We start from the raw sequence: 16,370 nt of genomic DNA, 5'->3' as shown, positions 1-16,370 counted from the left end.
AAAAATTCATACACAACAAATCCTCAACCACCTAGAGATTAGGATTACCTGGTCTCTGTTTTCGCTAACTTCTAGAAGAAAAGAGTAATCTGAGGCAGAGAACCGGTTGGTAATCAGAAGAATATAAAATAAATTAAACTAAGTTTTTGAACTAAGAAGAGAGAATAGTAGAGGAGAAATGTTGAAGAGTGAATTGGTTTCGTTAGGCTAGACCTCTATTTATAGTTGAAGTTTAGGGCTTACACATTACTGACTCAATGCTGACTCATCATATCTAAACAATTTATGTTTGTTGACTCATTATATCTAAACAAATTACTAATTAATCATTACTAATCAAACATAAATACATAAATCACCAATCAATTAATAAATCAATTAATCATAATTTATCATCTAATATATATATATACATATATATTAATATTATTTTATTATTAATAACCTAGAGTATTACAAAGTATCAAAATTATTTTTCCAATAAATATATATATATATATATTATTACTACTAATTTATAGTTTATTATTATTATTATATTATTATTATTATTATTTTATTAATAAAAATATGGGGTATTACAGGTAGTAACATTGATAGTAACATTAGTTGATTGTTACAATATCCTTTATCTATAAATTCTTATAAATTATATTATGTATTACGGGTAATATATACTCAAGCAACATGGGGTAATATATATTTGGGCTTAACATTTCTGCAGCTGCCGTAGACAGTGTTATCTGCAGCTGACACAGAAAAGTGGATCCCACAACTCTAAAAAAATAAAATAGGATCCGGACGCGGATCTTGGCTTGCAGTAGGTGCAGCAGCTGCAGAAATCATTTTGTCTATATATTCAAGTAATATGTACTACCTAAAGTATATAATGTAGTTTATAAACAAAAAATTTATGGGAAAAGTGTTTGTCATTTTAAATGATATAAAGTCATGTCATTTTAAGAGAGAGATAGACACAAAATAATTTTTTTATTTAAAATTTAAATTTTGAAAAAAAACCACCCACTTTCTTTCCCATGATTTTCATTTATTGTGTCTATCTCTCTCTTGAAATGACATAACTTATGTCATTTAAAATGACAAACACCAAACCCAAAATTTATAAATATAAATTTTTCTCATTTTTTATTGATCCAATTTGTTTTAATATTTAAACTAATAATTAATAACATTTCTTAATTAAAAATGATCAAAAAAATTTGATGATGAAAATATAATTACAAACTCAGAAAAATATTTCTTATATTATGTAAGGAATGTCTTCTTATATTGTGACTATTTAATTTACTTGTAAATTTTTTTTTATAATAAATATAGGACCCACCTCTTATTAAGTCACAATATAAGAAAATATTTCTCATAATATATTGCTAGCATGCTACTCTACCAAAAAAAATAATATAAAAATCGAGTAGAAAAGTATTCAGATGAATCAGATCAAATAACGGGGGAGTGCCGCACAAAGCATATATTGATTTTCGTTGAAGCTGAAATGTATAAAAAGTATATATAACAATTCGCCTTTTTTTAAATACATAAATAAAGTTATTTTGTATTAACTCTCTTTCTATATGCTTTAAACTTTATTAAGTACCAGCACATACACAAATTATTAAAGAGAAATCAGTATCTCAATTTTATCCAAAAGAGTTATCTTATATCATTTTCATATTGAAAATAGTGCCACCATTTTTTTTAATGGGTGGTAAATTTCACTACATCAAATGTCTATAGTACGAGATATTTATGTTATGTCTAGTAACATGAGAAAATTGAATTCCATTATTAAATATGATTTTTATTTTCAGCTGCTTTTTTAAAAAGAAGAAGAAGGAAAAGTCGAGTAAAACTCTTTTTAAAATAATTTTATTCAATGAAGAAAAAATAGATAATGAATTGCTTCTTATCAACTCGGATGTCTAAGGGTCCCTCAAACCCATCACCATCATCTCCAATATTGTTGTTGATGTTTTGATCCTGTGCCACGGAATCCATTAAGGCCTTGGGAAAGCGACGGAGAATGACCGCTGGTGATCAATGACATGGCAGCGTGCGAGAGAAAATTCAACAAATTGGAAAATATGGCATTGGTCACAACCACAAATAGAAAATACCTTGATGAGAGATTGTAGTTTCCCCTCCCCAGTCATCTTATTTCATTGAAGAATCTATACCTAATTAGCCACTTTGCCATTGGTCACTACCACAATTAGAAAAAAGGAGTCCGTGTTGTGAACTCAGAAAAGGAAATAGAGAAGGAAAGTAAATTTTGAGAATTAAATCATATAATCACCAAACAATTTTAACATTATTTTTAATTTTTTTTTTTGGTAATCTTATTTTTTAATTTTTTAACTTTAACTTTAAAATAACTATTAAACTTTAATGAAAATAATAATAAAACCAAGCATTCTCGGAGTTTTCAAATACTTCAGTCCTTAATATTAAATTAAAGTTATAGCCCATGGGCTCAAGGTTGGGAATGCTGAATGCACAATAATTAAACCCATTAAACAAAATGGAGATGAAACCAGTTTTCAAAATTTCTTTCAGGTACAATCCAAGTTTCAAATTACAACACTATCACAATATAACATTTATATATAAAAAAAATAAAAATAAAAATGCCGAAATTGCCGTAACTCAAACAATACATGTAATCTATATGTATCACAAATCACAAGATGTATCCCAAGCATTTCAGCACTCTTCCTGATGCAAAGCCAACCAAGGAATACAATTGCAAAGTTCCTCCCCTTTATGTCAGTCCGTGCCCTAAACAAGGGGCAAGACATATCATCCCAAAGAAAGGCTGCCCTTTTGATCATCTTTCTCCTCCAAACTAGCCATTTCTGATACTTCCTCAATCTCATCATCTTTCTCCTCCAAACTAGCCATTTCTGATACTTCCTCAATCTCAGGGGTAGCATTTACGGGACTATTACTTGTGATTATGCTCTCAGCTGCGGTGGCATTTATGGGACTATTACTTGTGATTATGCTCTCAGCTGCGGTAGCATTTACGGGACTATCACTTGTGATTATGCTCTCAGCTGCAGAAGTGCTAGCATTTTTATCTGCCTCATCATCGTCTGTTTTTGGAGGTTCCATGTTTAGGGGAGTAAGACCAGAGATATGCTCATCCAATTGCTTCGGTTTGTTCAGGGCATGACAGTGCGGGCAGTAGTAAGTGACAAATGGGAAATCCTCCTTCCGAGCTAGACCTGAACGTAAATAAGCAGATAAAAATATATTTTTTCTTGCCATTGTACTCGTCTATTAACATTGATGAATACAGAAAACTAGCACTAGTATAAGTATAATCGTCTCCTTTTTTTTCCAATAAACGCAGAAGGACAAAAGCAGAAAACATCAAATCCAGCCCCCTTACCATTATGCATATGGCAGTTGCCACATATGAGAGCGTAAGACTGCGTTGGATCCTCACCCACAAGCAACGCTGCAATTCGTGCAATCCATCCTCCATCTTGTGTGGTTGAACTTTGAGGTTGGTGATGTTCAACAACAAGAAGCTGATTATACTCAGAAGTCTGAGTTTGATCATTTCCTGCTGAACCAACTAATTGTTGATCAGCAAAATTTGGTGCGTTTGTCCCTGGACTAGTGGATCTAGAGTTAACTTGTTTCCGGTTTCGGAGTCCAGTGGACTGCACAAGTTCAACATCATTGCTCTTCCCCATTGGAGCACTGGGATTGGATTCATCTCCAACGTACACTTTCAAACCAGAATCCGCACCCAACTTAGATGCCAAAACAGTTGCAGCAGCTGCCTTTGCAGCTGGGTCTGGGTCATATCTCTGAGTAGATCATAACATAATACACAATAACATTAAAGTCGGGCAACAAATACCATCAAATGCCGCTCTCAGTAATGCAGTATAAAGCACAGACCTGGGCTTATATCATAATGAAATAAAGGAACTTTGATTCCAGTAGTATGTGATTTAATTCATATGTTCACATTTTTTGCTCTTCCAAAAAAACAAAGAACTGGAATATGAATGTCATGTATAAAAAATTTCAACATAATTGAGAATTAGGAGCTATGTCATCAAACTCTGATAGGATTCCGAAAAATTAAATAATGCACTGTGTCTTTCAACTCAAGATTTTGATATTACTGAAAATTAGCAGTCAGCGTCCCCAAAATGATTTTGTCTGCTCCAAGCAGCATCAAATAAAGGTGTATTGAAAACCATGTAAAAAGCCTGGCTTCAAACAATCACCTGAATGAGCTGTTGAGTAGTGTAATAATTTGTCTTTTCTTTGAGTTCATCAATTTTTGCTTGCCTTTCAGCTCGAAGATTTTCAAGAATTTTCTGGTCCCTGCGATCGCCTATAAAATCACACATTATAAATTAAAATTCCAACAAATATGGGAGTTTTATTTTCATTTGGTATATCAAATTCTAAACTCTAGTTGCCTGTTCAAAAACTGCATTTGGAATCCAATATTGCTCCTTCAAGCATTTTTCTCTACATACAAGTTTCAATTCAGGTGTTTGAACATGAATGCATGAAATTAGGAACTTTAAATGAATTTTACAACCTACAATTCAGCATGTGCAGAATACACCGGAGCTATCAATTTGACAGCATGGAGAAATTATTTCATAAAAATCATTCATCCAGGAGAGTACTAAACCATAGACTTTTCCGCTGGCTCTAACAATTATTGAAGGCATTAGCTCAGAGAAGTTGATATGCAGTTATTGGCAGAAAAACTCACTTTTGAAGCTTTTCCATCCTAACTTGTTGGGAAAAAAAACATAAAGAAAATGGCAGCAATTCTAATGAGACCGATGAACTCAGAACTCTTTCCAATTGTAAACTGTATCATAAATAGGACTTGTATCATAAATAGGACTATGTTATAATCCAATTGCAAGGTATGGGACATGGAGTCCCAAATCAGAAATAAAGGGTTCTGGTGTGGGGTTTATATATCTCTCACAAGGTTCGTATAAATTGGTATACGAGCCTTCCACTATGTCTCCTACCTTACAAGCTAGCTTTTGGAGTGAGGCTCTCCCAAGGTTCATATCAACTGGTATCATAGTTTCCATTATGTCTCCCAATTGCAATCGAGCGGCGCAACTGGTGACGCTGACATTGCAATGTTCACCCTAGTAAAAAACTAGCGCCATGCTAGCCCGAGTGGGCACCGGGGCTGTGGAATGTGTTGGGATGTTACGATCCAGTTGCAAGATATGGGACTTGGAATCCCACATCGAAAATAAAGGGTTCTGGTGTGGGGTTTATATAGATTTTGGGCTTTCCTACTTCACAAGCTACTTTTGGGGAGAAGCTCTCCCAAGGTTCGTATCAGACCACAAGGCGGCATCGGTCGAGAGAATTACAAAATAAAAGTTAGGATTACATTGTTATAGATGACAATTGTCGGTTAAGTAACACTTGTTGAGATATATAGTCCCACATTGGTTGTATGGGCAACTAATGTGAAGTTTATAAGGCCTTGGGCACTCCCACCCTTTGAGCTAACTTTTGGGGTGGTGTATCCCAAGGTTCTTTACATGGTATCAGAGCCTCGTGTCTTGGGTTCAAATCTCGCCGCCCCCCACTTTCTTTCTAGTGGAATTTCTTTCTTTGCACAGGTAGGTGGGCCTGTGCATTGTCCACTCTTCAAGTCCAATGGGCTCTCGTGTGAGGGGGCGTGTTGAGATATATAGTCCCACATTGGTTGTATAGGCAACTAATGCGAAGTTTATAAGACCTTGGGCACTCCCACCCTTTGAGCTAGCTTTTGGAGTGGTGTATCCCAAGGTTCTTTACAACACTTAAGTAAACTAAGTAAACTCAATGACAGTAGAAAAAACTATACATCTGAAGCCTTGATTGTTAAAGAAAGAAATAAAATGTACTCTTGCTTCTGCAAAATATGTATGTAAAGGGTTAAGCTCATGACACTTACACATTCTTGTGAAGCTGATAAATGTTGAATAACCAGCGGATGCTAATGCAGGCAAAAGAAACATTGGCAAAACCCGGATTGCCCTCATTTTCCAATTCATATCCATTGATCTTGTCGTCAGAATAGCATAAACTACAGCAATGACCTGAAAGTTGAAACCATTTTAAGAAAAAATGGAAAAATTTATTAAAATTAAAAAAAGGGAGTTACAGTTTAGTAACTTATTTATGGATAGAGACCAAATAACCGCTTAATTGGTTATTCAGTCAAAGCGAATAACCAAAATGAACTAATAAATTGAATTGAATAACCACTGTGATTGATTATTGGGTCCCTACACCCGTGAAAGTGTAAATAAGTAGCTCTTATGGTCCTAAACAGTAACCCAAAAAAACTCACAGTAAGATAATATTAATTTGCCGGTAGTGGAGTTTAAAATGTTAATTCCTTTAAATATTCACATTGGCAAAGGAAAAACTGAAAGCTTCTCCAGAAACCACTAAAATATCAAGTCTAAAGGACAAAATATGATAAACTGAAATACATGTCAATCTAACAATGAAATGTAGAACGGAATGAATTATTAACAACAAAATGTTCAGTGGGAGTATAATTGACCATTATATTAAAAATATACCTCACCTCAAACATAACAGCAAGTACAATAACATTCCGGGATATCCGCCTACAGGATCGGGATCTCCTGCTCATTCTAGCAATAACTGCAGCTTCCTCTTTAGAAATGTATTGGAGTCTCTTCTCAAAATCATCACCGTGTAACCTAAATATTCCATTCCAAATTCGGGAAATAAATCCCTTGCGCTTCTTCTTCCCATTACCAGCAGCAGCAGTAGGACTTGTCTCTTTCTTTTCACCTTCCACAACTGCCTTTTCATCAGCCATCCCCCTTTGTTTCCTGGCAAAGCAAGTGTAAGTCATGAAATAGCAGATCAATCACACTCGCAAGAAAACAAAATCTCCATGTGGTATGCATACATACATACATACATACATACACACATATGTTACAATTAGGGCATTCAATAACTATTAACCACAGTATACACAGATTGCTGTAAGTGCACAAATTTCACATTTGGCTAGAACAATTCAGTAACTAATCCACTCAACTAACAGGTAACACGTGCAATTGAGGGCATGAAGATTGAACAAGAGCAATAATATTCGGAGAATTCATGGTATATAATGTCAATTAAGAAATTTCTTCCGTAAATTGAATAATCAGAAAAAAGTCAAGAATATTGCGAAAAAAAGGTTATGAGGCTGAATAAAAGAAAATGAAAGTATGAGATCAACGAAGGAAGAACGTGAATCCGAGAAATATACCTCCTCCTCTGCTTGATCTTATGTGTTACTTAAGATCTCACAAGTATCAGAGACGATTGGATTGGATTGGAGGAGAAGGAAGCAACGGGATTCAAAATTAGGGAATTGTAGAGTTTTCACACACGATCGATGTAAACACGCAGCACGAGGGTTGTAAATTGCAATCTTAGAACAAATACTTCAATGCCACTCAATCCCCGTACCAATTTTTCACCGCCCAAAGAAATGGTATCAGAAAACCATATATGACAGGCGAGGTTTATAAATTATAAGTTTATAACCAATGAAACCGAGAAATCCCACGATACCTTAATCATTGTTGTAGCATGGTATAATGTTTTTTTTTTTTTTGATAACATAGCATGGTATAATGTTACATATAAAAAAAGGGTTTATCATCTATATGACCACAAAAATTTTCCTACACACACAACATTTTGTGGGGCCCACAGTAAAAAAAAAAAAAACTTCGGCACGCAAAACGAATCTCTATAAAATAACACAATCACTTTTCCTACAACATAACTCTTATAAAACCCATAAAAAAAAACTTTATTAATCTCATGTTGGAGATAATAGACACAATTACGTGTGAGACTTATTTACTATAGAAAAATAAAATAAAAAAGTAATACCAAAATCAATGTATGTGAAGAGAAAAATACTCTCCTATAAGATAAGAATATATTTTCTCATAAAAAAATAATACAGGTTTTCTTTTTCTACAAATTTTCCTTACATGTTCGATCAATTTAATTTTTTTTTTTTGCTGCTATTGATTTGATGGTAACCAAATAAATATTAAGAGCGAGAAGCCTAAATGATTATAAGTATGTATCACATTTCCCATTTTATAATCACATTGTCGCTTCAATTTTAAAAGAGTAAATACATCTTTTGGTCCTCAGCAAATTTTACGATGCCGCTTTAGTCCCTAGCAAATAAAAAGGCCGATCGTGGTCCCTAAAAAATTTAAAATGGATCCATTTTAGTCCTTTTAGGGACTAATACGAGTCTTTTTTGAATTTGTGAAGAACCACGATTTCAACTAAATAGATCTATTTTGAATTTTTTAGGAACCACGATGGACATTTTTATTTGCTAGGGACTGAAACGGGCATAATAAAATTTACTGAGGACCAAAAAAGGTATTTACTCATTTTAAAATTTTCACATTTACATGTGTTTTTTCTTACAGATTTTAACTACGTCCCTAAATAAAATTTTATTTCAGTTAAGCCTCCTTAAAATTTGCAGGTCAAAATATTTTCAACAGATTAGTAAAAATAAGAAATCTTATAAGAAATCTCAGTCATTAATTTATTTACATCTAAACTCAATTATATAGAATTATAATTATTAAAATTAAAAGTATAACTTATATATGTATAAAATGATCTTGAAGTTTTTAGGACAACTAACAACAACTAACACAAACAAGTTTTTTATTCATTCTAACACAAAAGTTTTTTATTTTTTATATGTACAATAATTGTAATGTCATTTCCATTATTTAATTATTGTCGTTATTAGGAATATTCATAAATCTTTCCAATTTAATGAAAACTGAAAAATTCAAATAAATTTTAAAAAAGTAAAGTTTAAAATTTTTTATTGAATTGAATCAATTTTAAAACCAATCTAAACTATACTGAATATAAAAAAGAAAACAATGTAACCAGAAACAAGTATCAATGAGAATGAATTTAAATATGAAAGGCTAAATTTCAACAGGATCAAACTTCATCTTTATGACACACTGAAGGGGCAAAGCCTCTAAGACCAAGGGAACAGAACGAGGGAGTGACAACAACCCTATGCTATCATTCAAGGACATTTCTCTTTTCCAAATTTATCTCCTGTTCCATCTTTCACTTCCTCTATAATTGGCTTTTCTTGCACCAAGGGACTTGTCCTCCTTATTGTGTCTAGTAGCTGTTCCAAATTTGAGAGGCACAATTTGACGAATGTATAAATTTCCAGGAAAGTTCCTTTTATCTTTTGGGAGTGTTCGTAACTGTGGCAACCAGTATGCAACATATTCACCTTCTGGGTCATATGTTTGTGCCTAAAAAAAAGAAAGATACCGTCCCATCAATATCAAATTTTAAATTCACACTACTAAAGCCATGTTTCACTTGGATTTTTTCTTTTCTTTTTTTAATATGTACTATGTGACACCATATCAAGTATCCCTCCATTGCGGGCCTTTCAAATTTGAAGATCGTACACTCAACCTGAAAGAAGCAACCTTAAAGCTACAAGTGTTTGTTATGATTGTGTTATATAAGTAAAACCATTCATAAACATTCACTAAGATTTTAGGAGAATTAGTATATGACATGGTATTAAAGTCTTTATGACCAAGTGATCACAATTTCTATATTTAAGTTAAATATCACCTAAAGAGCTCTAGTTTGAAGAGGTGTATTAGATATTAAATCATTCATAAGCCACCATCTAACAACATTAACAAGATAAAATTTAAGAGAAGTTAGTCTACGTAAGATTATAATGACACTATAACTCCTTAAACCCGACAAAGCACCCAGATCAGACGCCTTTCAGGAATCAACAACACCCAGTACACACTACTTTTAGAGTTATATCATTTGCTAGTGAAGGTGAGGATCACTTTGGTTAAATCTTGCGTTCTGAAACATTGAAATTCGTTATAGCCACTTACTTGTTTTGGGATGCTGAAATAACGGTCTTCTCTGGGATCATTCCCAACACCTAACAGAAAAACAGCAAGGATTATAGTCTTCATTTGTTTAGAAATTTATGAACTGAACAGTAATGTGGGCATGGCATATTATGAAATGTGTGTTTTCTTTTCAGTAATCATCAGGTAGCTACCTACATTTGACAGCAGTCTAATGTATCCGTTTCTTCTATTTTCTCTGTGGCAATCATAACTCCTTAATTAATAATATACACAAATACAAACAACAAATCTCCAACTAGCAACAGAATCTGAGTGGCCCAAACAAGGAACAGTGACCAAAATGCCACAGTTCACCAAGTTTTTTACCTAAATACCACACGAACAGTGTTATTTCCCAATCTGACACGGAGGCAAGTTCGCTACCCGGTGTAGCGAACTCGGTTTGCTGACGTATCACGTTTCTAGTGGACACAAAGTTCGCTACACGGGGTAGCGAACTCCCGACTTTTTTTTTTTTTTTTTAACTTGGTACTTGTTATCCACTAGAAATGTGACACGTCAGCAAACTGAGTTCGCTGTACCTGGTAGCGAACTTACCCCCGTGGCAGATTGAAAAATAACACTGTTTGCGTGGCATTTAGGTAAAAAACTTGGTGAACAGTGACATTTTGGTCGGTGTTCCCCCAAATAATACTATTGATGAACTTGGCCATGTTAACAAATTATGCAATGCCTGAATTAGTTATTTCACATTGCAGTACTACTACAGCCTGGTAGTTTCCAGGGCACACACTGGCTTACAGGATTACACTGGATATCAAAATAAAAAATTTTAAATTAAAAAATAAAGATAAATAATTTGGAAAATGCAGGCTTACTTCTCCATGCACTCTTGCACAGTCATGCATTAGTTGATTAGCATAGTTATCCAAATATATTTACCTGATCCATAAGTCCAGTTTCCATAATTAGAACATGGATCATAATCCAAAAGACATGTCTCAAACCATTCTGCTCCCATACGCCAATCTATGCCCATATCACGAACGAGAAAAGAACACACAATCTGTCAAAAAAGGTAATCAAGGATCCTGCTTCAGTTACAAAAGGTGTGTTCTAAATCTCAGAAAAATATAATACTATCTAATTTGATTCATGAATCATATTGTATCACTTTCTAAAAATTATTATACTGTAGAAATACAATCATGAACTCTGGTTCACCTGTCGTCCCCGGTTCGACATAAACCCTGTAGTTGATAGTTCTATCATGTTGGCATCTATCAAAGGATACCTAAAGATTTGTGCCAAAAAAAAAAAAAAAGAGTTGAAGAAAATGTCAATTTACTTTGGAAATACACATGTAGATGGTCTGACTTTTCAGTACATGAATGAATAGCCTATGTCTCGACAGAGAAGTGGAGGGATGAAAAAAGGTTTAAAATTATGTATAGCTCTTTTATCATATTAAACTTTTTTTCTTAAATATTTTCTTTTATAACTTCTTTTTATATTTTACTTGAATTTAAAAATACTCATAATCATAATTTATGAAGAAGTACTTGAAAGTTGTATTAAAACAAATTAAACGAGAAAATTCTGTAACACACTGATAGAATCTGTACCCTGTACGACCATCCCTCCAGGATTCAAACAAATTCTTGTCTTGGCTCCAATTGTGCTGAACTTTCCTTGGGCCACCTGAAAAGAAAAACTGATTATAAGAATGTAATCTGAACAAATTGATTTTAACAAAAAAAAGTTCTGTAGAGATGCATTTTCTGACTTGCACTTCACAACTGCTATCTATGGATAACACACCATAATAAAAACAGCAGAAGTTATAAACCATAACTCTATAAAATACCAGAGGCATCAAAGACTTCAACCAATCCATACCTAAATGGAAAATTGAATTCCCATATTTCATTGATAAAAACCTAAAGTAATCCCTCCATATCAACTCGAACAAAACCCTGAAAAAATTAAGATGGGTTCAAGAGAAAAACCAAAAAGAGAGTAAGTAAGACGTCAAACCTGTTCTCTTTTAACTCTGTCTAATATTACTGAAATTTCATGAAGATATAAAAGTTGTCATAGATCACAGGACTAAGCTTTTCTCCTTGTATTTCTTTTTCTTCCTTAAGCTATGCCATCAAAAAATATGATATAGATACATATAAATAAGAAAGATGAAGTATTACCAGTAGGTAGAATTATTTGCTAGTCTTTCATTCTCATATCTCTTCACCTATAAAGATCAATCTGAGCTTTGTCAAAGCAGTCTCATTTTTAAGATATCATGTAATGCACAAAACAGAAACCATTGCCAACTTTAACCTCTTCATGTATGAAACGAGGAGACAAGCTTCCCGAGGCAAGCCATGGTGAGAATTTAGTAGAATAATCAGGCCCTAACATCCCATTTCTGGTCTCTTTGTATACCTTTAGCAAATCCTACATATGTTCAATCTAAAGAGTGCATTAGATAACCAAACAAAGGCTGCCATTATTTTTTCGAAAATGCTATATTTTAGGTCTTAAAAATCTTACTAGAGTCCTGAATGTAATGAATTTATTCTTAATTTGAACCTCTTCTATTGCAAACCCATCACATCAAGTTATATATATGGTAAGTTGGTAACACTTTCATTTCATGATGCATGTGATATACACTCAATTCATAAATAGAAGATTTTTCATTATCAAAGATCACTTCTGAACCTTCAGTTCCCCCAACAAATAAAAGATCAATCTCCAACTAACCAATTATTTACAGAATAGCCAAATGCAGCAACATTGACCTGACATAAATTGGATCTACATTGTCAATTTGAGATAACCTCTGAGTCTGACCTTTTTCCAAAAGTATTCATATACTCTGCTCAATGCTGCAGTTTCACCCCCCACAAATTTCATCCCCTTGCTAACCTACATCAAGAGGAAGAAAATAAAGGAAAGAACAACATATATTATCTTTTCATAGTTGAGTTCAAAAGAGTCAAGTTTCTTGTAAAAGCATGTAGAAATCTTGAAGAATGTCTACAAATAGTTATGATAAAACCTACATTCTGTGAACAAAGTCCCAGCTGCTCCAACGAAGGAAGGCAACCCCAATCCTCAATTTGGGGAGGAGGTCCAAGAGATGCTGGAAGTTTGATGCACGGGCGTATGGTACATTTGGCTTCAACAATCTGCAAGTTTAGATCCCATTTGCAATTGCATGTATAAGTAGCATTGAAAACCACTTCTAATCAGATATATCTACATACAAATGTCAATTGAAAATATCATACCTTACGAAATTGAGTATACACATCTGGCAAACAAGTAGCATCAAAAGAGAGGTCATCAAGGTGGTACATGGTGGTACCCCAAATAAATTGTAACTTGGGGACATTGTTTGAAATTGTCACACCATTGGATTCCTTAGGTGGTATTACCACTTGTTGAAGACCTCTCATAACTGACCTTTCAACATTCAGCTCCTCGCTGCAAGTTTCTTTCTGCGCGTACACCTGACGAAGTCATATTCATTAATAAACCTTATAGCTTCAATTGTCAGAAAAGCTTGAAATTCCATCAATTAGAACTCGTTTATCAAACAGGTTTTCAATTCAAAGACTTACTGTATGAGCTTCAAAAGCTTTTGCCAGAGAAGGAAGAACATCTTCAGGTTTCCCATGTTGAATAAGCAAATTAAGTCCCCGTTTCATCAAATTCTTCCTCAAATCAGCCAAGCATTCAAGCAGAAATTGTGCTCTCAATGCTGCCAAATAAACCATACCACAATGAAGACAGAAGAGGTAGTGAAGTTATACAATATAAAACCAAAAAGACTTTTTAAAATCCAAATGCTAATTAAACATTCACTAAATAACTAATTCATCCAAAAGCTCAAGCGATTAAGTGAAGAACAATGTTGAGATATATAAAGCCATTAATGTAGCCTCACCCAACAGCTTAAGCTTTTGGATTGAATTGGTTCTTTACATGGTATCAGAGCCTCGGTGTACCGGGTTCGATCCTCATCGTCCCCCACTTTCTTTCTAATGGAATTTCTTTCTTCGCACAGGTAAGTGGGTCTGTGCATCGTCCACCCTTCAAGCCCAGTGGGCTCTCGTGTAATATATATAAAATCATTAATATAGCCTTACCCAACAGCTTAAGCTTTTGGGTTGAATTGGTTCTTTACAAATTATCAATGATTTTATATTATATTTCTCTAACAAACTACTCATGCAAGAGCAGGCGGCCATTTCTTTTAGTTTTACATTTTGCTGATTTAATTTCACTAGAAAATGAAGCTGTGAGGATCAAACTCACTCGACAAGTAAAGAGCCAATTCACCAAAAGTTTAAGCCATTAAGTGAAGGCTCATAATCTTATATTATATCTCTCTAACAACTCCCTTCTTATATTCTAAGAGCTACCACTTTATTTAAACTCCCCAAAAAATGCACTGAAGTTATGTGGGGGATGCATAACACCAACAATATCAGGAAGCTCAAAAAGGACATAAAAGAGAAAGGTGAATATGAATTCAAACAATACCACCGGTTTTTGGAAATCCAAAATGATAAGTGGTCGCAAAGAGTCGAGGATCAACACAGTAGACAGGCAATACAGTTTCGGAGGAAAGCCATGCCTTATAGAGAGCCTCATTATCCAATACTCTGAGATCGTTCCTAAACCAGACAATGGCTGTTCCTTTGCCACTCCTCTTGTTGTTGGACATGTACCTTCGAAATGTCTGGTCAGCCACAAGGTTCATGTCGTTAGCATCTTGTTCTGGCACCCGGTATATTGATGAAGAGGACGAGACAGATACGGGTTGGGATTTGGCGCACAAGTTCATGGCTCGGAAGCGATTTGGGAGCAGAATTCTTGTTGTTGAGTTTGATAAGATTAACGTTAATGTGAACTTGGATGAATTAATGGTGGCTTTTGGAGAAAGGAATGGAAGTGTCGTGTTAAGGAAAACGGCCATGTACAATGTTAGATAGATTTTGCATAGGGTGAAAGGAAAAGACAGATAAAGACACATCATGCAGTTAGAAGTATGACACGTGGACAACAAAACTAGGTTCGACGTGGCAAATTGCTATCCTATCCTATTGATGTACTTATTCCTACATCAAATTGGTAGCTTATTTTGTTTTGGTCAGGAAAGTGGTAATTTCATTTTTCAACTTTGTATACTTTATTTTCAATATACGTGTAATTCTGTTGATGAAAAAGGAAAAAAAAAAAAAAGATGGAAAAAAAATCTTTCATAACAGAAAAGCAAAAAATAGTAATATAAAACAGTTAAATATAAGAATAACAGCTAGAATAATATCGTTTGATGGAGTGCATGTCTTGAGTACCTACTCTTATCAGGTGATTTGGTAAAGGAAAAAATATATTTTACGAGGGAATCATAATTATTGAAAATATTATGGGAAAGTAGATTTTCTGAAAAAATTAAAATATATATATATATATATATATATATATATATATATATATATATATATTTATATTTGATAGGCCAAAATATTATCAGAAAAAATGGTTTAAGTTTCATGAGTCTATTTTTGGTTGGTGATAAAATATGATTGAAAAAATGGATTGTGTAACACCCCAAATTCTAACAATTTATAATAGCATAAATAATTTCAATAATTTTTGTAAATAACAACGGAAGTTCAAAATAATCAAATTTGGAAAGTGTTACCGCCGCACTTGTACTATGGACAGGTGCAAGGCTAAATTTATTACATTAAAAATAAAACCAAAGACTAAAGTTTAAATAAAGGAAATATGTCTTATGCATTTATTTAAATCTCATAAAATTTCTAAACTTAGAAACTAGCTAGAAATATAATATCCGAGTCGTGATCCTCGCTGCCCACAGCTAGCCCCATCCTTTGCAACATGCTTCACTGAAAATCTGCTCCCCCGTGAAGGATCATTGCAGTTAAACAAACACAAAAGTCAGCAAAGCTGGTAATCCAAATCCGATGTACAAAAATAAATAAATAAATAAATAAACAAAAAGAATGTAACTCATGATAATCCAATAAAATAATATAACTCAAAAATTCGAATCAAATGTCAACTTGTTATTAATTATATTAATATTTATTTAATCCATTTAGTCTATTTAGTGAGAAGAGAACCATGGTAGACCCGGGGAACCCTGCCAGTCTACCTTGTGACCCGGGAAACCCTGCCAGTCACAAACAAATCACTTTGGCCATAATCAATTCACATCTTCCTAGTGTGCACACCTCTTCCCAAAGTTGCTACTAGTATCCCGGGGAACCCTGCCAGACACCACTTTGGGAAGAACGGATATAATCATTTTCACATCAGTTTCACATCGGAGGCATAAAG

General features: G+C 33.8%; 2 protein-coding genes across 2 annotated transcripts; both read right to left on the bottom strand.

Annotated features, from left to right (window-relative positions):
- Positions 1-2,576: 2,576 nt before the first annotated feature.
- Positions 2,577-7,555, bottom strand: LOC133291885 (uncharacterized protein At2g24330-like). Its single transcript, XM_061490232.1, has 6 exons — positions 7,322-7,555; positions 6,617-6,890; positions 5,975-6,119; positions 4,269-4,378; positions 3,413-3,839; positions 2,577-3,245 (listed from the first exon to the last, which is right to left on the bottom strand). The coding sequence occupies exons 2-6, from the start codon at positions 6,875-6,877 to the stop codon at positions 2,818-2,820; spliced, it is 1,371 nt and encodes a 456-aa protein (XP_061346216.1). The 5' UTR covers positions 6,878-6,890; positions 7,322-7,555; the 3' UTR covers positions 2,577-2,817.
- A 1,450-nt stretch (positions 7,556-9,005) lies between these two features.
- LOC133291906 (cryptochrome DASH, chloroplastic/mitochondrial) lies at positions 9,006-14,979 on the bottom strand. The gene is made up of 13 exons (XM_061490261.1): positions 14,544-14,979; positions 13,619-13,758; positions 13,286-13,507; positions 13,058-13,183; positions 12,846-12,920; positions 12,330-12,446; positions 12,194-12,240; positions 11,889-11,965; positions 11,615-11,690; positions 11,214-11,283; positions 10,932-11,055; positions 10,008-10,057; positions 9,006-9,389 (listed from the first exon to the last, which is right to left on the bottom strand). Exons 1-13 carry the CDS (start codon positions 14,977-14,979, stop codon positions 9,174-9,176), a joined length of 1,776 nt encoding a protein of 591 aa, XP_061346245.1. The 3' UTR covers positions 9,006-9,173.
- Between the last annotated feature and the right edge of the window lie 1,391 nt (positions 14,980-16,370).

Source organism: Gastrolobium bilobum, unplaced genomic scaffold (genome assembly GCF_033153095.1).
Source record: "Gastrolobium bilobum isolate Gb01-03AN ecotype WA unplaced genomic scaffold, APGP_CSIRO_Gbil_v1 utg8480, whole genome shotgun sequence".
NCBI classification, from domain to species: Eukaryota; Viridiplantae; Streptophyta; class Magnoliopsida; order Fabales; family Fabaceae; genus Gastrolobium; species Gastrolobium bilobum.
Note: the sequence above shows the minus strand (reverse complement) of the source record. Positions and strands in the feature narration are given on the sequence as shown.